Source organism: Drosophila grimshawi, unplaced genomic scaffold, assembly GCF_018153295.1.
Source record: "Drosophila grimshawi isolate 15287-2541.00 unplaced genomic scaffold, ASM1815329v1 contig_848, whole genome shotgun sequence".
NCBI classification, from domain to species: Eukaryota; Metazoa; Arthropoda; class Insecta; order Diptera; family Drosophilidae; genus Drosophila; species Drosophila grimshawi.
The window spans coordinates 4,651,347-4,674,386 of NW_025063692.1; the positions used below are offsets into that span (position 1 = coordinate 4,651,347).

The window sequence follows — 23,040 nt, forward strand, 5'->3', positions numbered from 1 at the left end:
AAGTTAAATTTCATGCGCATAAAAGCTTCAAAAATGAGTAAAAAGGCCAAAGTCAATACATTCATTAAATAAGGCAATCTGTAGCTGGTAGAAGAGAAGCGTGGATTTTTAAGGTTTTGAGACAATTTTTGCTTTTGTTTATTGTGGGAGATGTATTCACTTAATCTCTTAAATAAAACACAGGAATGCCTTAATTAATAAGCTTGAGAATACGCCTAATGGTCAAATGTATTTTCTACAACGCTAGCTATGACAATTGCATTCAAATTAGCAACAACAAAATTAAAATCCTCCTTAAAATTAATTTTTTCTTGCGTAACGATTTAAAAGAAAAGAGGCTTTCTACTAAATATGTAAGTGCAGCAAAATAGCGTTACAGTTTCTATACGCTAGTGCTGGAAAACTAAAAAAGCTGTTACTACACGCCAGAGCTGGAAAACGCAACACCACACATGCATTTCCGTTATATGTATATTTAAAATTGCATTGTGAAAGGAATAAATTAATATTAAATAATTTGATTGTTAACACCCGCAGACAAGGATAAAGATCAGTCAGTTCAGTTGAGGACTTTCACTATGCGTCTTGTCCTGACCATCAACGGACTTGATATCAACAGCCGAGTTCACTTGCTTACTAAATACAAAAGTGTGATACTGTTTGGCCAATTGGGCGCAATTCAGCGACTCACCGCCACATTGGCGATAACAGGCAATTAGTTGTTGCTCCATCAGACCAATATCGGCCGTGCACTCATTGGCCGTTGCCCATTTTACGGGCTGGCCAAACAGGCTGTGCACATGGGCTACCATCTTGCTAAATTGCAACTCCTCCATTTCTATTGAACGACGTGACCAGGTTGCTGCAATGTCCATTTGGTGATGCTTGCACGGTTGTGTTTTGCATGGTGCATGCTGGACGTCAATTGGGCTGCAATTCTCACAGGTAGCTGGAGGGAGAGTGGGCACGGCAGCGGCAGCGGCAGATTTCTTTCGATTTGTTGCATTCTCGACACGCTCCAATACATCCCGGCTTATCTGAAATACGGATGTATTCGACATTTGCACGGTATGCGGCTTGCTGTTGCCGGCGCCCATATCTAAATATCGTTCAAAATTCGTTTCAAATTTTTGTGTTTCATCTAAAAAAACAAAATGAAAGGGAATAGATTTCGTCTGGCTAACTAGAAAGCAATTTTTGTAAATTACAAACAGCAATATTATATATATATATATACAATTATCCATGTCGTCAATATGAATGCTTTCAAGTTTTTCAAAAATTAAATTAGTTTCCGAGAGAGAATCTTATCTAAAGTGCGAAATTGCAAAAGGGTTCCTGAGATTGCCGGCATAGGCATCGGCAAGGAAGACGGCAAACACGCTAATTGGATGGCAGAGCAGCTTGCTGGGAATGCGAAACACCTCGTTGGTCCTCTTGGGCAGCTCGGTGCCATCGGTTGTCTGGCTTGTCTCGTCCTGCAGTTGTGTCTTCATTTGTATTTATTAATTTACTTAATGTCAGCCAAAATCAGTCGACATAAAAAATAAATTACATTAATTTAAAATATTAAGAATAAAGGATTTTTTATTTAATGTGTTGAAATATGTTTGAATTTCGCAGCAACGATTAATACTTAAGTATCGCTATATCGATTAGTATCGAAGATCATGTCACACATGAATTGTCTTCTTTCTGCGTTGTATTTTTCATAAGTTCAAAAGTTGCTCTCCATTCTTCAACAAGTAAAAACGCACTCGCGCATAATAAAGATAATCCATAATCAGAAACTGCGCTTAACTCTTCATTTTTCCACATAATTTACAACATAATGTTTAACTTTGGGGATATATATATACATAGATTTTTGTAAGTTCACTTTATTTTTATACTTTATAAATACAAGTGTAGAAACGTAAATTAATACATTTAATTTGCATGGATGCCATGCGTACAGCTCGCTTCTCGAGAATAACCAAAACTAATATATAAAATAAATAATACTAATAAGTAGTTGACTTCAATTCTTAAATACAATAATAATACAAAAGATCCTTTGTTGCTAACGGGCACTGTTGGTAGTGACATATTTGCACAGTTATCGATATATTTATGTTAGTGTAGCGATTGCGATTGTCGAATGCTTTCGACGAGTGCCGCAAAATTCGTATATAGTGGATTGGTGCTAAAGTAGAGACCGATGAGCAATTTGAGGTGAGCCGACGTCAAGGGATATTTAGCGGTGGGCATAATAACGATAGCATCAATATTGCATGCATGCTTGAACATGTTTTGCATTTGCATGTAATTGCAAAAGGCCGCCGCACACTTGGCCATGTGGCGGATGAGTATTTGTAATTGAGTATTCGAAATGAGTTCGGCGGCAACAATCGAATTCATATCGAACACAATCAGTTGGGGTCGGGGCAAACAATCGAACAGCTCGATAATATGCCGCGGTGCGCTCTCTATCTCTTTCAATGCAACAATGCTCATGCAGCGCTCCATGTGAGCTAAGGAGCGCGGTTTCTCCATTGTGTCCACCAGATACAACATTTCGCAGTTCTCTGTTAGCAGCAGCACCTTCTTCTCATTCTGCACACAATGCTCGCACAACTGCAAGAAATTGGCCAATGAAATTTGAGATTCGACGATCATCGTTTAAAGCCGAACTGATGCTCACCTTCAGCAAATGGGTACTGTATTCGACATTAGACGCCAGATATATGTGATATCTGATCAGCTGGAAATGTTTTATATTTGTTGGTATCACATAAATTGCATCTCATTTAGTACTTACATCGTCATCTGCACTGTGCTGCATATCCGTTGTATTTTAATTTGTCTCTTTGATCATATGTACAATTATAATCTAGAGTTGCAGCTTTGCCACATTAACATGCCGATTTTTCGATAGTTTAAGTGTAGTTAACGATATCCTTATCGGTATTTTTGCAGAGCCCCATACAATTGAAAATGTATTTTACAACACTGTTAGTGCACACTCATATTTGCTGACAGCTTACAGCTGTGAGTTGCTAGATTAAAATAAATTATACATTTCAAGTTTGTTAATTTTAGCATCACGAAATTGTTAACAACATTAACATCGCATTCAAATAATTGAATTGAAAACCACCCAAGACATAACATTCAAGCCGTGGTGAAATATTTGCGAGCACTCATTTTGAATTAAAGTTCAAACGAGTAAATAACATGGCCATTCTGAGTATAAAAGAGCTAGTGTAGTGCTGTAAATGACCGGCAGTCGAGCGTACTTACTCACGAGTGGAGCAACCGGGATAGATATACAATACAAAAAAAGAGCGAAACAACTATATGTGAACTATCGCACCGTGCCGACGAACGAAAGAGCGCACAAAGCGTAATGTGCAAGAATTGAAAAAAATCATCAAGTATAGAGGCCAAAAGCAAACGCAGCAGTTGGGCGATTTATAATAATTTTTAATAAATAACCAAAAGAAACGCATGCTAGCTGCTTAAAAACAGGCAATTGAATGCAAGCGCTGAACAAATTGCGGTAAGCTAAACTGCCAAACCGAACAGCGAACAGCAAATTGCCAAAAAATCTAAAGAAGCGACGACGACGACGACCAACAACCACAAATACACACATACACCGACACACACATACGCACACAGTCGAGTGAAAAAAGTGCAAGCCGCGAGCGCTTTTGAAGGCGTTAAACGCAGATCAGCATCGAAGAAAACTGGCAAGAAGAAGAGTTATGCATGAAGAGTTAATTGCAATTCTTACTGCATCCACATGCTGATGCTTGCCACATTCAACGGTAAACGGTAAACGGCACACTTGCCGACGACGGCTGCGACGCACACACACACACGCATACATATATAATATATATATACAAATACACTCGCAAATACAGTAAAACACACACACACCCATACAGAGACAGAGACACGCACACATACATATAGACACCCGCGCGTTCCGTAGTTGGAGCGGAGCAAGGAGTCTGTGGAAGAGGAAGAGGAGTGTGGAGCGGAGAAAGAGGCAGCCAGGCAGCGCTGCATTATCTGCCATTATCTTGCAAGAAGAAGAGGCAGAACGCAGAAGAAGAAGAAGCACGAATAAGGAATAAGCAAATAGCCCAAAAGGGGGGAACAGCGCGGGTGTCCACAAGCTGATGCCACTACTGGAATAACAATAAAATTAACAGCAACAACAATAACAGCAGCAGCAGCAACAACAGCAATCAACAAGAGAAGCGTATTGGCGAAAACTTTGCATTGATGGTAATGCATGCTAGAAAACCGCAGCGAATGAACGATGGGTAAATTACAAATTGAATAACATACACAATAACATAACATGCATAATAACATTTACAGAGTGCTTAGTTTGTGCTAACATCCTAGTTTAATGCATGCACACGCGTACAAATGTAAATGCAAAAGCATGTGTGTATGTCTATACATGACATGTAAAAAACTTAAACGACAACTTTTGTTTACATATACATATGCACACGAGCACACACACCTATACCAGCATAACTTTATCGTTTTTGTTGGATATTCATTGGAAACTGTGTTTTTTTTTTGTTGTTGTATAGTATTATTGTTGTTGTTGTGCATTAACTAATATCCAGGCATTTAATAATGTTTTAATGTAAGATTGTAATCATAGAAACTGTTATTTTGTTGTTCTGTGCTCGTCTCGCTTAGCGCGCCTTGTTTCATTCTCCTCTCCTCTGCTCTCCTTTGTGGATAATATTAAGTTCTTCAACATACTTGATTGTCCTCTCACTCGCACTCTCAATAGGTCTGCTGCCTCTCTGTCGTTTACCGTTTACCGCTTGCATTTCGCTACGGTGTTCAATATGTTCTTTTTGAATAATAATTTAAGCAACTCCAGTTAAAGATTAAAGAGGTGCATTATTACTATTATCGCACTGTACTGCAATGCATGGACAACCCTATTAACTTTGCCATACAATTTATTTCGAATCCAACTCAATTTGTATGTAAATCTTAATCTTAATAATAATATGCGTGTAGTTATAACTGTCAACCAGTCGGATTCAAACGACAATTTTAATGAAGCGAAACCAGTGGAAAGTTATTATAATTTCCGATGGGAGCAGGATAAAATGAAGAAGGAGACTGTTGGTGATGGACGGATCAGATTATAGTTGAGATAGCACCGACGTTATCGTTTAACGACAATATAGGAGATATTTTAGAGAGTATTATTGAGGAAGCTGGTGATTAGGGCGTGTCAGGGTACCATAATAATCCAGAACTGATCATAACAGATCAGAATCATAATTCAGATGGCGACAACGATGTCGATGCCGATAACGATAACAAGGCTGAAGTTGACGATAACGACAACGATGACGATGACAAAAAACTGAGGTGTTAAATCATTTCCAACATTGGCAAACATAAAAACATTAAATTTTAAAATAAATACATATTCCTTTCATTACTTGTTGCTTAAAATTGCACGATTTTTTATTACACCTGCTTATTTACTCATATACTACTTTTAATTAACAACTATTTGAATAACAATTGATTAATGCTGTGTATTTTTATTCTATTTGATTTGCAGGTACTTTGAGAAGCATACCAGTCACACATCCTACCAGGTGAGAGCCTTATGATGATTGATTCCCCTTGATTGCCAAATTAGCCAAATCGCCAGACCCAAAAAAAAAAAGAAAAACTAAAAAACACCTCCCCATCTGAGACCCAAAATCTTTAGCTAAACTACTAATAATCAAACGTAGTCTTTTGTCAGCCATTTAGTGTTTTACTTATTTCGTTATTGTTTTTGTATTGTATGTTGTTGAAGTTCTTTGTAGATCATTTGTAGTCTCATATTTGATGTATTTATATTGTGTGGAGATATTATATGGAGATATTATTTCATTCGTTTGATCCATGATCTATGATATATGTATGTGCTGTAGTTGTGTGTATTTGTCTGTATTTAGAACTGACGCAACTTTCATTTATATATTATTACCCCCATTTCCAACCCATTTCCGTATTTTTTTGGGCACGCGGCATTGCAGCGAATCAAACGAACTGATCTAACTAACTAATAACTACACATAATTAGAGTAACTTTTGGATAGTGCCTCAAGTCGATTAACACTGGAGATAACAATTCCCCATTCAAATTCTAAATCGAAATCGTAAATGAAATCGAAATCGAATATCGAAAACGCAAATCGAAACGAATTAAAATTAATAGAACGCTAGAAAAATATGAACACAATTCTTTTTTTTTTATTATAAATGCTTTAACTTAAAACAGAAATGTTGAACGAACTTCCAATTGCCAGACCAAAAACGCAAAAGCAATAAAACAAATTAACTTCACTCACTTTAATTAAGTACAAAACTAATAAAAAAGTTAAAAAACAAAACAAAAAATCAACAAAAGTAGCCTTAAATTCGGATCGAATCGAACACAAAACTCGCATACAACTAAATAAATAATTAAATAAACAAAATAAATTAAAATAAAATAAATAAATAAAAACAACAAACACGAACGTGCCTAAGCCATAAACAACAACAATTAAAATAACTAAAAAAAAACAAAACGAAAAGAAACAAAATATAACAGGAACAAAGGGAGGATCAAACAGGCAGACTGACAGATTGACAGAAAAATATATATACATAAATAGAAAACGTTTAAAGGAAGCCACAAATTTCACACTGCATTGCCTGAGCAACATTGAGGTGTTGCTGCTGCAACAGGCAGCAACCAGAACGGCAACAACAACAGCAACAGCAGCAAGGACAACGACGGCGGCAACAACGAGGCGACAATTGAGGAAGCCGCGTCCACGCGGCGGCGGCGGCGGCAGCAGCAGCGGTAGCGGTAGGACGAGCACAACACCAACGCCGAGTGGCAGCAACAACAGCAGCAACACCAGCAGCAATAGCAACAGCAGCAGTAGCAGAAGCAACATGGCCCTCTATTTGACGCTGCTGAGCATTTGCAGCAATAATATCAACAACAACCACCACTATAAGAATAATAACAACAATAACATTTGCAACAGCCATCACATCAATAAAGTTATTCATGCAACTGCCACAATGTCCGCCTCCCTCGGAATTTGTCACGTTGATGTAAGTAATTTTAATAATAATAACAACAGCAACAACGGCAACAAGATCAAAGATACACAAACATTAAACAGACGTTAAATAAAGTGGACCGAAATGATTAAACATTTTTTAAATGCGAATGCAATTTGAACTTAAGCACATTTCACAAAAAATGCAAACACAAAGATGATAACAACAACAAAAACAACAGCAACAACAACAACAACAACAACAACAAAACAGCAGCAGCAACTGCACCAGCAACTGCAACAACAACAATTGCGACTTGCAACTTGCAACGTGTTAATTTAGAGGCAAATGAAAAGCAAAACAAATAAAAAACAAAATTCACATTTGATATTGTTTACGTGTTTTATGTTCGCTTATGTTTCGTGTTGCCCATAATCAGCAAACCCCCCACTCTCCTCTTCCCTTCCACCTTTGCCCGTCCCTATACCCCGTTGAACCAACAACCACAAGCAGCAGACACACACAAACACACACTCAACACACACACACACACAACACACATTTTCAAAATTTTATTGAACAACAATAAAAACTATTAACTCAAAAATCCACTTGATTAGCAAAAAGCGCAAACAAATCATTTGTAGCTATATTTTGTTTATTTGTAGTTTTTTGTTTATGTTTTTCACAACCCCTCCCCGACCACCAACCCCAAACCCACCAACCCCCCACAGAACAGAAAAGAAATCCCATTTTTAATTGGTAACAACAATAACAAGCTTACAACAAGTAACAAGCATATAACAATATTAACAATAATAACAATATCAATATAACCAAAGAACAATAATATATTCTGCGAATTGTTGTGTGTGTGTGTGTGTGTGTGTGTGGGTGTGTGTGCGTGTGTATTATAATACTTATTTTAATGCCCAAATTTGAATTTCGACAGAGTTCAAAGTACAGCAGTTCAAAGCGCGACTATGAACGCGATCGTTCCTCCAATTATCGCGATCGTGACATCTCACCTGGCGCTGGAGGCGGCGGCGGCGGCAACGGTGGTGGAGGCGGCGGCAGTGGCGGCGGTGGAGGCAGCGGCGGCGGCAACGGTGGTGCTGGTGCACCACTGAATAATGGCAACAGCTATCGATCACAGTCACCAGACATAGATTCACCATCGTCTCGATCGCATGATCTGCGCGATCGCAACGATCATCGCAGCAGTGGTGGTGGTGGTGGTGGTGGCGGCGGCGGCAGTGGCGGTGGCGGCGGTGGTGGTGGCGGCGGTGGTGGTGGTCGTGGTGGCAGCAACGAGCGCTACAGTTTCTTACAAAAGATGCGTGAACGGGATCGCGATGCCTACAAGAAGGATAAATATTCCGGTAACAATTCCCAATCCAATTGCCTAAAACTTCATTGAAATACAATTATTTAATTTGCATTTAGATAAACGTGATCGGCGGGGCAATGATCGCGACTCGGAGTCATCGTATCGCACGAACCACGACAGGGATCGTCGTGGTGGTGGTGGCGGTGGCGCTAAGCTCTGCTCGTCGCGGGACAACGATAAACGTTCTGGTTCCGATGATCGGGATCGTGAGCGCGAGCGCGATTTGCGCGACAAACGTGACAGGGGCACCGATCGGGACAGGGACTTGTACAAGAAGGACAAATATGCAGGTGTGTCTTCAAGTTATAATATATAAAGAGCTGATTTGACTGCAACTATGTCTTATTCCATATTACTTCTGCTTTATTCGATTCGATCACAGACAAACGCGAGCGCAGCGATCGCGGAGAGCGTGTGGCGCGCTATGGCGACTGGAGCGAGCATGTGAGCTCCTCTGGTAAGTGGGCCCAAATACCAAGGCTAAATCTCATCTTGAATGCTAAACGATTTTCTTATTTTATATGCGACAGGCAAAATGTATTACTACAACTGCAAAACTGAAGTCTCCCAATGGGAGAAGCCTAAGGAATGGGTGGACAGAGAAAGGTAAACCAAACCACATCAAAAGACTCAAATTTTGAACCCTTGAATTAGAATCAAAACCATCAAAGGACAACTTACTATTCAGAGAGTTAGAGAGAGAGCGAGAGACGAGTCGAGTTGAGTTGAGTTGAGAGAGATTCGCTAGGCGCAGATTAATCTTTTGTTGAGCATCTTTGGTCAATTGATGTGTATATATTCTTGATCGAATTTGATACAGCTTCTGAATTGTAGTGTTATTAATTTTTGCAATAATTGTTAATAATTCATTTGGTTTTTATGATTCTTATCTAACTGATGATAGTTAAAAAATCATTTGAATTTTAGTGAGGTGGAAACGAGACTAGTTTGGCCAGAGAGTGAGGGAGAGTTTAGAGTTCTTACAGATTCGTTGAGTGTGCCAGGCTAGGGAATTGGAATAAAAAGCAAAATTGATTCAAACTAAGACGTTTTCTTCTTGAAATTTCGTTCAGAAATTTGCCGCGTGATCAGCATCGTGAAAAGGAGTATCGCGACAAGGATCGGGACAGAGACCGCGATGATCGCTTTTCAAGATCGAGTAAGTGATAGCCAGTTGTCTAGCTAGACTCTTTGCAGTCTCAATTAATGAATGCATTTTTCTCTGACAGCATACAAACATTCCAATTCATCGCGCAGCAATTCACGACTGAGATGGAATTACGACAACGATGGTGGCCCGCCCAGCCATCGAAGGCGTTTGGATGGTGAGCAACAGCAGCGACAAGCAGCAGCAGCACCATTTAATTAATTGTTCATCTTGAGCTAATGTTTTGAATTGATTGCGCAGGTCGACATAACGATAATGCTGATATGGATATCAGCGGCGACTCAACGCCCACCTCGGAGGCCAGTTATTCGTTAAGCGGCACGCCCACAACACATGGTGGCAGCGGCGGAGGCGGAGGCGGCGTTGGTGGTGGCGGTGGTGGTGTTCAGTCCAACGAACAGTCGTCAATGATGCCACAGGGGGCATTAAGCAATGCACTGCCACGACTGGCCTCCCACCCAAACTCCAGCGCAGTGGTTACGCCAATGGGCGTCGCAGGTGCTGGAGGTGCCGGTGGTGGCGGTGGAGTTGGGGGACCGGTAAGCGGCGCAACAATGCTGCCCACCAGCGGATTGGCCTCGGTGCCGTCGAGCATTGCCAACAGCAGTAGCAGCAGCCTTAGAAACTCAGTTGTCGGCCACATTGGCTCAACGTCCAGCGTAAGTGTGGCCCAATATGATATATATAATATACAGCTGAGGTTAAATGAACAGTAGTTCGCACAAATATTTTGCAAAATGCTTGAAAAGTACTTAAAATATAGCTGGGAAATTATGAAAATTTGATTTGAACACAAGCAATCATTGTGTAAGTAATAAGTAAACATGAAAAGTTGGCATAGCCATAAAGTGAACTAAGAACAAAGATGAAAGATGAAAATGTATTATTTTTATATTTATTTGTATTAAATTATTATTTAAACTTATCATTATAATAGTAGTAGTGGGATAATAGTGAAGTTTTCTCAGCTTTCCCTTTTTAAACTACGTTTAGTATTTGGAAAATAATTGTATTTTAGACCATGCCTCGATGAGAAACCAATCATTTTTGGTTTTTGCAGAATTGAATTGATTTATCCATGATATTGCAGATTTTGAAGAGGTCTCGATTTGATCACCATAAAATGAGTATTATTGTTAAAAAAGAATGCTTTGAGAAGCGGCACTACTATTATTTTGACCGCAACTGTATATAGTTAACTCTCTCCCTCTCCCTCTCCCTCTCTGTCTCTGGCTCTCTTTCTAAATTGTATATCTGTCGTGTTGTGCAGACAACTGTGCCGACGCTGGCGAATCAGGAGCAGCATCATCCGAACTCGAATTCGTCTGTGGCGGGAAGCAAACTGCTCAGCGGCGGTGTTGGCGGCGTTAAGGATCAGCAGACGGCGCTATTGATGCGACAGAAGCTACACTTGGCCCTCAGCGGTCTGGATGTGTCGCATCATCACATCAGCAGCAGCAGCAGCAGCGGCAGCGGCTCCATTGCCGATGTCAATCATGCCTACAATACGGTCAACAATGTGACTGCCAGCCTATGCAGCCTGAGGTAAGCAAATCAACCATAACCATAACCATAACTATAACTATAACTGAAACTATATGTTTACAAATAATAATCATCAATATTGACACACAGAGATAATCAACACAATTCGCCGCTGTGCATGCCGCATGCTGCTGCCCATCACAGTCTGTCGCCGTCGCTGAGCTATGCAAAGAGTCCGATACCAACGATTGTGAGTCACACGAACAATGTGAATGCCGCCAGCAGCAACAATGCTTACACCTGCAATGCACCGTTTGGCCTCAAGACGGTCGATGGGATTGCTGTTGGCGTTGGCGTTGGTGTTGGCGTCTCCTCCTCCTCATCAGCAAACGCGGCGAATGCGTTGGCCAATTGTAATGCTGCCATCGTTGGCGGCGGCAGCGGCAGCAGCAGCAACAACAGCAACAACAGCAACAGTAACAACAGCAATAATAGCAGCGGCAGCAGCTGCAGCTTATCGGGTCTGGGCACTGTCAGCGGCATTAGCGTCATCACCTCCATGGGCAGCAACAGTCTGTGCGGGAGTCAGTCAGCGGGCGGTGAGGGTCCGCCGACGCCCACACAGGAACTAGATTTAAGTGGCACACTTTTGGAGCAACACCAGCAACAAATGGCAGCGGTAGCAGCAGCCGCAGCTGCCGCAATGGCTGCCGTTCAAGCAACGCAACAGGCAGCGTTGCAGCAGGCTCAACAGCAGCGCAAACGTAAATTTCAATTACAATTTATTGTTATTATTATTTTTGTAGTTTCAGTTAATTAATACTTCTTTTTTTTTTGTCATTTGCACAGTTGATGGCACCGGTTCGGGCACTTTGAGCACGCTGCAGAGCTGTGTGGCCTCGGTACAGGCTGGAAATCTGCGCGGCCCCGAAATATCGCCCAAGTTGGCCAAATACTTTCGCGCTGATCTAATTGCGCACGTGACCAACTGGCAGGCGGAGGTGCTGGAGCGACAGGTGAGTTATCGCCCGGCAAAGATAACAATCGGTACTGATTCGGATAGAATTAGCTGACTATATGGGATTTTCTTGATAGTCTGTGGGTTTTTCTTTATGTTTCCTTTATTTTCTAATCGGATCCATATTCATGAAAATGTTTAGAAAGTCGCCCAACAGTTGCATTTGACTAATTAACAATCAGCAGCAGTTCCTAATATTTATTCGGTTATTTATTTATTTACTTATTTATTTATGAACTGTCAAAAAAAAGTATTATTAGCGATTACTGAGCACTGAGCAAGGTCTTCAAATCGGGGAATAGTTACGAGCAGAGCGATCTTATTATTTTTGGGCGGGTGTCTTGTGTTTTTGGAATATTGTATATGACAAATTAGCGCTTTTTATATACTCTGTTTGGAGCTTAACTGTTGGCGTCGTGTACTGTAATGATTCTAAGAGAATGGCCGTTAATCTTTGTCTGTCTATCTGTGTCTGTCAGGCGCAGAAGTGCTGCGAGGATACACATCTGCTTGGGGACATCACCTGCACACGGATATGCGCTGAACTGAAATGTGCCCGCAGTTTGGTGCGCACCACGGAGATCAATGCTACGCTGCAAGAACAGAAGTGAGTTGCATATATATTTATACATATACACAATATATATACATATACATATACATATATATATAATATATTTTTTGTTATAGAATCATGTATCTGCGCCAGCAAATCCGTCGCATTGAGGAGTCGAAGACTCAGAACGCTTTCATGTCGGACGATACTTAGGATCAGGAGCAGGTTAGGCTGCGCGTGCATCGCAAGCTGTCTGTCAGGCTCAAAAAGAGCCCACTTTGGCGCAGCTGATGATATTGATAGTCCCCCTGCCCCTTGAATTTTTGCTCCCCCCCTTTAAATACTGAAGCAGATCATCAAATTAAGAGCTCATCATAATAAGAATATGATGATGGGATGAGCAACAACAACAAGGGGGTGGCAGGGGGCAGGACAATCACACGTGCATCCTGCCTTGTTGACGACGGCGGACATTCTCCTCTCGGTGGTTGACTGTGGCAACAACGGGACAACTGTGCTCGTGGCAGGCAAACAGTTGCCCCGCCAAATGGTCGACGACAGCAAACAGTAGAGCAGCGGCAGCAACAGCAACAACAAACAGAAACAAACAGAAACAACCAACACGGACACGATGATAATGATAATGATGATAATGATGATGATGATGATGATGAGAAGAAGAAACACAAAAACCTAAAAGATAATTTATAATTAGCAATGCGTAATTAATAACTTAAATAGGCAATGGAGCGCAATGGAAATATTGTGCTTATTTTGCTTCTATTTAAAAACAACAGCAACAACAACTCCAGCAACAACAACAACAACTCCAGCAACAAGAAAAACAATTAAGAAACAACACCAATAACAATAACAATCGCAACAATGTTGTAAAACTAATTTAAAACGGAAGAGACTACAGACAAAAACAAATTCAAATAAACAAATAAACAAAAAAACAAATTTTAACAAATTCAAGAAGCAATACGAAAGAAGCCTTCTCGTATCGAATTGAAGAAACAACAAAATAACAAAATTGAAACCAAAACACCAACAACAAAAACAAAAAACAAAAAAAAAAACAAATAAAAGAAAAAAACAAAAGATAAAGGAAACCAAGTCAACCTAGTATACTCAACTGCAATAAAATGCTACTTTAACTATATAATATATATATACATACATATATACATATATAAATATATATGTATTATATATATATATATATATATATAAATAGAGTATATGAAAAATGTATATTTACAACGTCAAACAAGTGTGTGGCTGCCGGGAAACGATGGACTCGATAAATCCCCTTTTTTCACTCGAAAGAACTAAACAAAAGAAAACAACAAAAAACAAAAACAGAATACAAAAAATAATTATTGTTATAGAGACAGAGAGTGATAAGGAAAGGAGGAGTGCGCGCGCGGGTAAGGAACTGGGAATATGTGTTCCACACGCTTAGCCTTCATAATATCCGCAGATGAAAACCGTTAGTAGCAGGGGTATTCTATTTGGCAGTCTCAAAGCCTTTTTGTATGTGCAAAAAAAAAAACAAAAACAAAAGAAAATTGTTAAACTTTGAAGACGTCGTTTTATCTATATACCAAATACAAATTTTCCAACTGGTTTTTTATAACAATATTGCATATGTGTCTATGAAAGAAAATACGGTTTTGATTGCATTGCGAGTGTATTCATTTGTTGTATGTTTTGGTTCTTTGCTGGCGCTTTTTTTTGTGGCAAATTGTGCTGCTGCAATGGAACATGGACATGGACCACACAAGCGATTTTTGTTTATGGATTGTAAATGACCGCTAATTTATACAAATATGTCCTCATTCAAAAAAGAAGGAATATCATAGCTCTACAATAAAAAACAAACACACTCACACACACACATCCACACACACATACACACATCCACACACACACACACACACACATCCACACTCCTTCCCGAGAGCGCCTGTCCGCTTGGGCTTCATTTCTAGTAGCTTCTTAGTTTTAATGCGAAACTGTATTTATTTTGTTCTTGAAATTGAAAATTGTATGCAAGCCTTGTTTTTTACGCATTATTATTACAACTTTTTTTTTTATAAATTAAACTAGAAATTAAAATATATATATATATGTATACATATATATATATATATATATATATTAAAACAATACACATGCATATACATGTGTGTATTGTGTATGAAGATCATTTTTCTTATTTAAGCAACTGAATGAAATGCAAAAAGAAACGTTGAACAACAACTAACACAGCACGCGTGTGTAAGAAATTGATGAGTTTTTAATTTAAACATGTTTAAAGCAAATCAGAGGAATGCAAAACAAACAAACAAACAAACAAACAAAAATTATATAAAACAAGCAAGCAAATTTAAAAATATAAATAAATATAAATAATAATAATAATAATAATAATAACTACTGTAGATATACATATAATTAAATACAATGGTACATATATAAATATATTTAAATACAAAAAGAAAGTAAAAATTAAAAATTTATATTATTTAGCTAAGCGTCAAAAACCGAAAAATATAAAAACTTTTATGATTAAAGCGATTTTAATTGGGTTGCATGATTTATCGATGTTACTAGTAACATTTGGTGACTAGCTTTCATATTTCTTGGGCCAATGATTGTTGGGGTGGCGGGTGTGGGCGTGGTCTGACGACGTATATGCCGATCTTTGAAGCAGTTTACCAGCAAGAAACCTTCCAAGTTTGGTGACCTTATCTTTATAAAATTGTGGAAGTTATGCGGACTTATCGACTTATAGTTTCCGTTGGCGATTATGGGCGCAGCTGTGGGCGTCGCCATACATTTTCTTATCGGTTTTTGAAGGCGGCTACTTAGCAAATTTAACGGCTCTAAATCAAATATATGCCGATCTTTGGGGACTGTAGCCTTAAAGTGTTGTGAGATATATATAAAGCTTCTTTGTCGATTTGCGATGATCGACATGATCGATTTCTTAGCCTCTTCGTGAAGGTACTACTCCAATTTTTATACTTTATCTGTGCCGGGCAGAGACCAGTATATTTTCCAAGTTTCAAGTCTCTGTCTCTAAAAAGTTGCTTTCATACAGAAAGACGGACGGGCGGACGAACGGACTGATACCACTCTGATGACATATACCATGATACCTTCGGTCAAGTCTAATTAAGCATGACAAAGCGGAGCGGAAATCTAATAATGCTGCGTTTAATATCATTAGGCATACGTTATAAAGGAATTGCAGTTGGCACAGCTGCCACAGCTGCCACATGAAACTAGTCAGTTGGCATTCAGACCAAGCAGAAAGCTTTCGTCTCTGTTTCAAATCGAACTTAACGTTTTAAGCTGCAAGCAAAAGCCCAAAGTAGCTTCTACTTTTGCCGGCTACGAGAGAGAGAGAGAGAGAGAGAGGAGGGAGAGAGATATAGATAAGAAGAGAGAGAGAGTGTAAAGAGAGCAAAGCTTTTGCTGCAAAGTGACAACAGTTAACCCAGCAGACATTGTGCAGAGCAGCGAATTCGCTTGCTTCTCCCAATGAACACACCGAATGAACACACTCACACACTCACACACTCACACACACACACACACACACACACACACACATAGGGACACATGCGTAATGCCGATGTTGTGTTTACGCACCCAGGCTGCCCCAAGTCCACCCCCCTGCTGAGCTGAGCAGTTGGCATCTGCGGCCTGTCAGAGGACACCGAATGCCAACAAGTAGCAGTTCAGCATTGACATCGCCAGCGTTCGCTTGCCTGGTTGGTTGCCTGCTTGCTTTGCTGGCTGGGCTGATGGCATTCTAGTAGTAGTAGTAGCAAGTAACAATTATAAATGCCACACGAAAATCACGAAACGACGAATAACGCAAAAAGCGAATAGCGAAGCGCCTTTTGAATATTGTAACGGTTAGTTTGTGAAAAGTGCCACAAGGGCTTTGAAAAACTACGTATTTTCTGTGTTGTGTTTCGTGTTTTCTCGTCTTTTGTGAGTGTCTCTAAGTGTTTTGTTTATTTTCTATATATATATATTTTTTTTGTTTAGTCTAGTGCAAAAGGGAATTTGTTCAGTCGACACAGAAACTCGTGTAAAGCAAAAAAAAAAAAAAAAAACAAACACTTTAATCATAATTAACCAAAGTACCAAAGGTAAAAGCGGCGAATAGGCGGTGAGTACTCAATTCCCAGTCCAAGTTCAAAAAATGAACTTCTATCGAATTACATTTGCAGCTTGTAGACTGTTGTGAATCCTTTGAATGCACCAAAAGTATATTTTGAATACGTGAATTGTGAGGTGATTGAGTTAAGATTGTGTCGATTCTCAGTCATCGTGTAATGTGTTCAAAATGAGTATTTTACATCGAATGCAAGTTGAAATACAAACCTTAATTCAGATTAATGGTCAGCATAACAGTTTTAGTTAAAAAATTATTGGATTTTTCGAATTCCTCTTGCGGTTTACAACAAATGCATTTTCAATTTCAGAATAGTCGTCAGCAGAAACTGACTTTGAACAACAACAAAAAGAGTATATATAGATTTTTAAAGGCGACAAATAGCATGTCCTTGATGTCCTTGTCCATTAGCACTGATTTAGTTTTCTATATTCGCAGCTAATTTTAAATAAGGAGTTACAAAAAAAAAAAAGAGCGAATCCTTGTCGCGTTCTCCAATACTCACGAGGACGCCCCTTCAAAGGATTCCCTGACATGATTTGTATCCTGCCAGTTGTTTTTTGCTCTGTTTTCTGTTCAAAAAAAATGTATACCCAATAAAAATTTGTATAAAAGAGGGTAGCTTGATGCTGTGCAGAAGGAAGCATCCCTGACTTCATCAGGTAATATAAATTCTTGATTAGCATCCTAGGTAATTTAGGATATGTGTAACTTCTCATATATCAATCACATTATAATCGATAATTTGATATCGATTAAAATCGTTAAGAAGTAGTGACAAACTTAATTGAATAATTGATATCAATATACTTTGGCATCATATTGATTGAGTTTCACATTGTACGATTTGGCTACAGGGTATCATCAAGTTGAACTCTCTCCACTGTTAGACATATGAATATATATACATTTATTTATTGTGTTTTGGCTCCTCCGTTGTCCTTTTGGCTTGTGCGCTTTATGCATTTTTGGCGCTAACAAAATTGCTGGCACTTAAAAATGGCGGGCACCAAAAGCATTTGACGTTTGCCAATGTTGACAATTTGCATTGCCCAATGCCAACAGTCATAAATTTGAAACACAACCAAGACTCTGATGCGGAAGCGCACTCGGACTCGGACTCGGACCCGGCTGGGATAGGGGCGTCTGAATCAACTGATGGAAACGAGTTGGAATTTTCTAAAGACATCAAATTAAAAATATAATCTTGATTCCGAAAAGAATGAAATTTTACAAAACATCATTTCTTTCGATATAAAAAAAAAAGAGAATTTCATTGTTAAGAACACATTCCTGATGCAAGATAATCATTTTTAATTTGATGTAGAAATTCCATATTTAATTCCAGCAATTTGCTTCAGAATGCCTTTTTGCTCTTTTTGCATATAAGAACTGCGTACTTGGTATGCATTCGAAATGATCAATTTTGTATATTCTCTGCATTTATTAACAACTGTTTACATTCAACATGACTCATCAAATATATATGTATCAGTGTGTGTGTGTGTGTGTGTGTGTGTGTGTGTGTACTAATGTTGTAAGTATGTAAATTAACCCTCTTTAGAATATAGACTTAATAGTGCACGATTTCCATACTTGTGCATACAAATTGAAAATTACAACTTAGCAGCTTCTGCTCAGATTTGAAATAATTTCTATTCACAGATTTGTAAGAAATGCTGCCACATTTCTATACGCAACACTGAATAAATCGAATAAGAAAAGCAACCAAGAAAATATGTATAAATAAAAGTATACAGCATATATCTGTGCTATTATTCATTTCATTTGAACAACAAAATGAATTGCAAATGATTTAAACGAAAATAAATATTTGCATTGCTGTGCAGAGCATTCAAAAATATTGAAAGAATACAAGCTGAAATCTCTTTATATTTACAAAAACGAACTATTCTTTTCAGAATCTGTGTACTGTGTACACAGGATCAATTGAGTTGAGTTCCAAACATTTTTAATTAACTCCTCTTCGTGCTAATTTTGTTTTGGGTGCCAAGAACAATTTTAACTAACTCGTAACAACTTATTGCTGCCTTTTTTTTTTTGGTTTGATTTTTTTTTTTTTTGGTTTCTGGTTTGGTTTTCAGTTTTGACCTTGTGGTTACATTTTGTGTGCTGTTTCTTAATTTTCTTGTTTTTTTTTTGTTGTGTTTTTTGTTTTTTTGCATTCAAATTATGTGAATGTATTTCATTTTCATTTGCGACTTGCGCTTGTTTTTAGATTTGTTGGTTGGTTGTTGTTTTGTTGTTTTATGGCTTGGCCGGGGGTGTTCGAGGGGTTGACCTGGGCGGGCTAGGGCAGCAGTAGGGGGAAGGGCAATTTAAGGCGGCATGCGGCCGACTGCGTGCCGTGCAAACATTTTCGATTTGAAATTTTTCGAATGTGTTGTTATGGCAACTGCACTCAATTTTTATTACCTCAGCACTCGCATTTCACTTCGGCCTATTCGCCTCCATATATATTATTATCTGATGGGGAGGGAAGGGAGAGTGTGGGCAGTCTCTCCAGTTAGACGGCGTTAGGGGTTAGGAGCATTCCCATTCGGCTGGACAGTATTTTGCATAGGCCTTAGCGCTTAGTGCTTAGTGGCTTTTAATATCTCCCTTTGGTTTTGTGTGTGACATAGCCTGGCCTCAACTACCTCCTCGCTCGGCCCCCTTTCTCATGGCTTGCGAACACGCACTTGCTGTTATAATTTCATTTGTGGTTTACGCAATGGCCTCTGGTAACATTTACATTTTGATTTCCTCTCGGACGCATCCACATTGGTGGGCGGGATCGTGCCATGCTCAGTTGTTGCTCTGTTGTCGTTGTTGTTATTGTTGTTGATGTTCACTTCATGACTTTTGCCAATGTCATTTTGTTGCCAAATCTTTGCCACATTTGAATGAAGTCTTCGGGTCTCAGTTCTTAGCTGTTTGCTTGGCCACATTTCAATTTCATACGAGCCGCGTGACATTCTTACAAATTGCATTCCCCCCATCCCCATTCCAACCAACAAAATATGACCAAGTGTGTATATCTAGCGAACAAAATATCAAAAATACAAAATAAAAAAAAAAAAAAACGAAAAGGAAAAGGAAAAAAGCAACTTCAAACATCGTCAGCAATAATCCTGGGTGATTTCAGACTTCAGTTCGCATCCATTCTCAGCTTTGGGGCATCCATACCCTCTCTCCTTTATTCTTCGTTGCCCTTCCAAGCCGCAAGCTTCCCATTCTCAACTATATATATATATGTATATATATATATATATATGAATGTGTCAGCCGTTTGCCGTGTGTTTTATGAGGGTTTATTCTAGCTTTTGGCTAAGTCTTAGGCGACAAAAAACAAAAATGAATAAAAAATGGTAGCACGGCCATGAAATCGTAGAAAGTTGATTCTGATTTTTCGTCACTGGTTTTTTTTTACGTGTTTTGTTTTTTTTTGTTTTTATTTTTACAGTTTTCTGCATGTATTGAAAATCTATATGCGTAGACAATTTGTATCTTGCCATAGCGATAGAAAACATATTCCGATTTCTCAATAACTTTATGTCAATTTATTTCATTTAATTTGCCAACAACTTACTAATATTGAGCCTAACAAAAAATATATATACTAAAAAAAAGAGGAAGATACAAATGAATATTAATTTTAGTAAACATTTCCAAATTTGATAATGAATCGGGTTCGGTTTGAAACCAGGTCGTTTCCACTTCAAAATCAAAATTCACTTTACTTCCGGCCTTATTAGTTATTTAACGATCACTTAAAACATGCTCATTTATTACTTACAAGTACTTTATAGTTTACAAAGGTATAATTAAGTTGAGCAATAATGATATGTCACAGGCAGAAGAAAACATCTTCGATCCGATAGAAAACATATATTCCCAATCAGCCTAAATGGCCGCGTTGATATTTAGCCGTCCTTATGAACAAGCCAATCTTAGGGATTATATGTTTAAATTTTTTAAATATTTTAATTGAAATATTTACGAGTCAGCACTTCTAGTACATATCATGTAATCTTATTTTGAGTTTCGCCTGGTTCTTCTTACTTTGATGCCAATTTTAATGAGTCGTTTCGGCAATCTTTTCGACTTCTATTGTCAGATGCAGATATATTCAAGAGTCAACGCATTTAACCCGTTTTAAGGACTAAACATTAAGCAGGCATTATCTAGAATGAGGTTGGCTAATGTAGAAACTAATTTAAGTAATTTAATGAGAAATTTGGTAATAACTTTTGGCTCAGTTCATTTGCATTTGCGGTTGTTTTTTTGTTTCTTTTTATTTTTTTTGTTTAAACACACTTTGATTAACTTTGCGCCTCCAGTATTTTGCACCTTCCCTTCCCACACACACACACACACACACATACGCATCTCCACACCCACACACACCCACACACACACGCACACCTACACACAGAGAGACACTTGGTTAGCTTTGTATTGCTATCAGCCGCGTCGTGTGTCTTTTTCCCCACTGTGGAGCAACGTTTGCCCCAGCGCCAAACGTATCTCACCAGCGGGAACAGTGCGTAGAGTAGCATTCAAGGATGAGTAGGCTGGAGGAGTGGACTGGTAGCCTGGTTGTTGGCAAGTATAATGTTGGATAGGTGGTTGTTGCTGTACGAGCTGGCCATATGTCACCAAGGTGCTACAATTTTATGTTTTGCAAACTTATCCCAATGCTCATATACACATACGTATGCTTGACTTTGCGGGAATGGCATATATATATATATATATATATATATATATATATAAATCCATATATATTTATTTACGCATACACACACACACACACACACACAAGGGCAAATAACTGGACAAGTGTGCCCATTCTTCTTAAGTTCATTTCTTTTTTTGTTTTTGTTTTTTTTATTAGAGTTGTTTTTAGCATTTTTAGTGTGGCAATTTGATTTTGTGATTTTGAATAAAATATGCTTCGGCTTCCACTCGTTAAAATATATATATAACTAAGCCTAAACTATTTCATTTTATGGCAAGTTGGTCAGTTGGCCTCTTTAATAGTAAAACTGACCAAATACAATTTGCAGCATTTATTTTTTATTGTTGCCATTTTATCTATGTTTGTTCTTTAATAATACAAAAAAAAAATGTATCTTGGGGCTATAAAACTCAAAAAGTTTATGGCTTAATTATGTCAATTTTTGTATTTAAAAATAGGATCAAATGTATAAGAATCTAAGCATTCAAATTTTATATGTGAGATATATACATATACAAATATATGGAATGATAAACAAATCAAAAATATATAATTATAAGATTTTGAATTTTGTGTTTTGCATTTTCAGCATGCATGTAGCACATTGTGTCTGCTCTGTTTTATCTGTGGCATAAAATTCAATGAAGTTGGCTCCCGCAGATGTTAAATGCTTAAAAAAAACACACACTTTTTGGCCTTTTAAGCCACGACTACTTTCCAAGTCGCATTTGCTATTCACGGCCGCATTTGACGGTAAATTTATGTAAATAACAAAATCACAAAATCCTTAAATTGTCATTAGCCAAGCCTTTCGAGATTTGCCCTGTGTGCTATTTTCTTTTTCTTTTTTTTTTTCTTCCTCGGCAAGCTCCTTGTTGATTTTAGCGCTAAGAATTCAACACTCGGAACTTCGAGTTGCCAGCTTTGCATTTTTAATGCCTTGGCTTCAAAGTGGATTTCAGTTCTTGACTTAAACCAACTGAAACAGCCAAAAAATAGGCAATTCTTTTTATTGCCGCCTAATTAATTTAAAGCGCCACAAAACTGTATTCCCCAAAAGGAAGTTGGCAAATTGGCAATCGATTTTAATACAATCCGGGCATGTATTTATTTCATATGTGATAAATATGATATGTATATTTTTGGTTGCAATTTGTCTTCAATTCAATGTGACACTTTTTTCTCTTACCTCTCAAGATATAATGTTAAAATCCAAGAAATCTCTGCAGAGCAATAGGAATTTGTTTAAATGCTTTTAACCAAAATGCTGAGTTTTCTCTTCTTCAGTTTTCAGTGAAAAAAAAATGGAAACAAGCTGGAATTAAGTTGTGGAATCATAGAATTTGCAAACAATCATATAGTAAGCACTTTAAATATAGTTAT

General features: G+C 38.3%; 3 protein-coding genes across 5 annotated transcripts; 1 reads left to right on the plus strand and 2 right to left on the minus strand.

The window, feature by feature from the left end:
• Positions 1-453: 453 nt before the first annotated feature.
• On the minus strand, positions 454-1,133 carry LOC6566347. Of its 2 annotated transcripts, XM_032738883.1 has the most exons (2): positions 692-1,133; positions 571-636 (listed from the first exon to the last, which is right to left on the minus strand). In XM_032738883.1, exons 1-2 carry the CDS (start codon positions 1,095-1,097, stop codon positions 626-628), a joined length of 417 nt encoding a protein of 138 aa, XP_032594774.1. In that variant the 5' UTR covers positions 1,098-1,133; the 3' UTR covers positions 571-625. The 2 variants fall into 2 exon arrangements, with proteins under 2 accessions (XP_001991967.1, XP_032594774.1); XM_001991931.2 differs by having other exon boundaries at positions 454-1,133.
• Positions 1,134-1,872: 739 nt separating this feature from the next.
• Positions 1,873-2,882, minus strand: LOC6566090. Its single transcript, XM_001991933.2, has 3 exons — positions 2,801-2,882; positions 2,684-2,743; positions 1,873-2,616 (listed from the first exon to the last, which is right to left on the minus strand). The coding sequence occupies exons 1-3, from the start codon at positions 2,822-2,824 to the stop codon at positions 2,116-2,118; spliced, it is 585 nt and encodes a 194-aa protein (XP_001991969.1). The 5' UTR covers positions 2,825-2,882; the 3' UTR covers positions 1,873-2,115.
• A 317-nt stretch (positions 2,883-3,199) lies between these two features.
• LOC6566091 (WW domain-containing adapter protein with coiled-coil homolog) lies at positions 3,200-13,883 on the plus strand. 2 transcript variants are annotated; one of them, XM_032738742.2, is made up of 15 exons: positions 3,200-3,541; positions 3,936-4,319; positions 5,606-5,642; positions 8,048-8,477; positions 8,542-8,775; positions 8,868-8,942; positions 9,016-9,091; positions 9,559-9,644; positions 9,715-9,810; positions 9,894-10,312; positions 10,924-11,198; positions 11,289-11,902; positions 11,988-12,154; positions 12,636-12,763; positions 12,847-13,883. In XM_032738742.2, the coding sequence occupies exons 2-15, from the start codon at positions 4,279-4,281 to the stop codon at positions 12,923-12,925; spliced, it is 2,757 nt and encodes a 918-aa protein (XP_032594633.1). In that variant the 5' UTR covers positions 3,200-3,541; positions 3,936-4,278; the 3' UTR covers positions 12,926-13,883. The 2 variants fall into 2 exon arrangements, with proteins under 2 accessions (XP_032594633.1, XP_032594634.1); XM_032738743.1 differs by lacking the exon at positions 3,936-4,319 and having other exon boundaries at positions 12,847-13,322.
• The last annotated feature ends 9,157 nt before the right edge of the window (positions 13,884-23,040 follow it).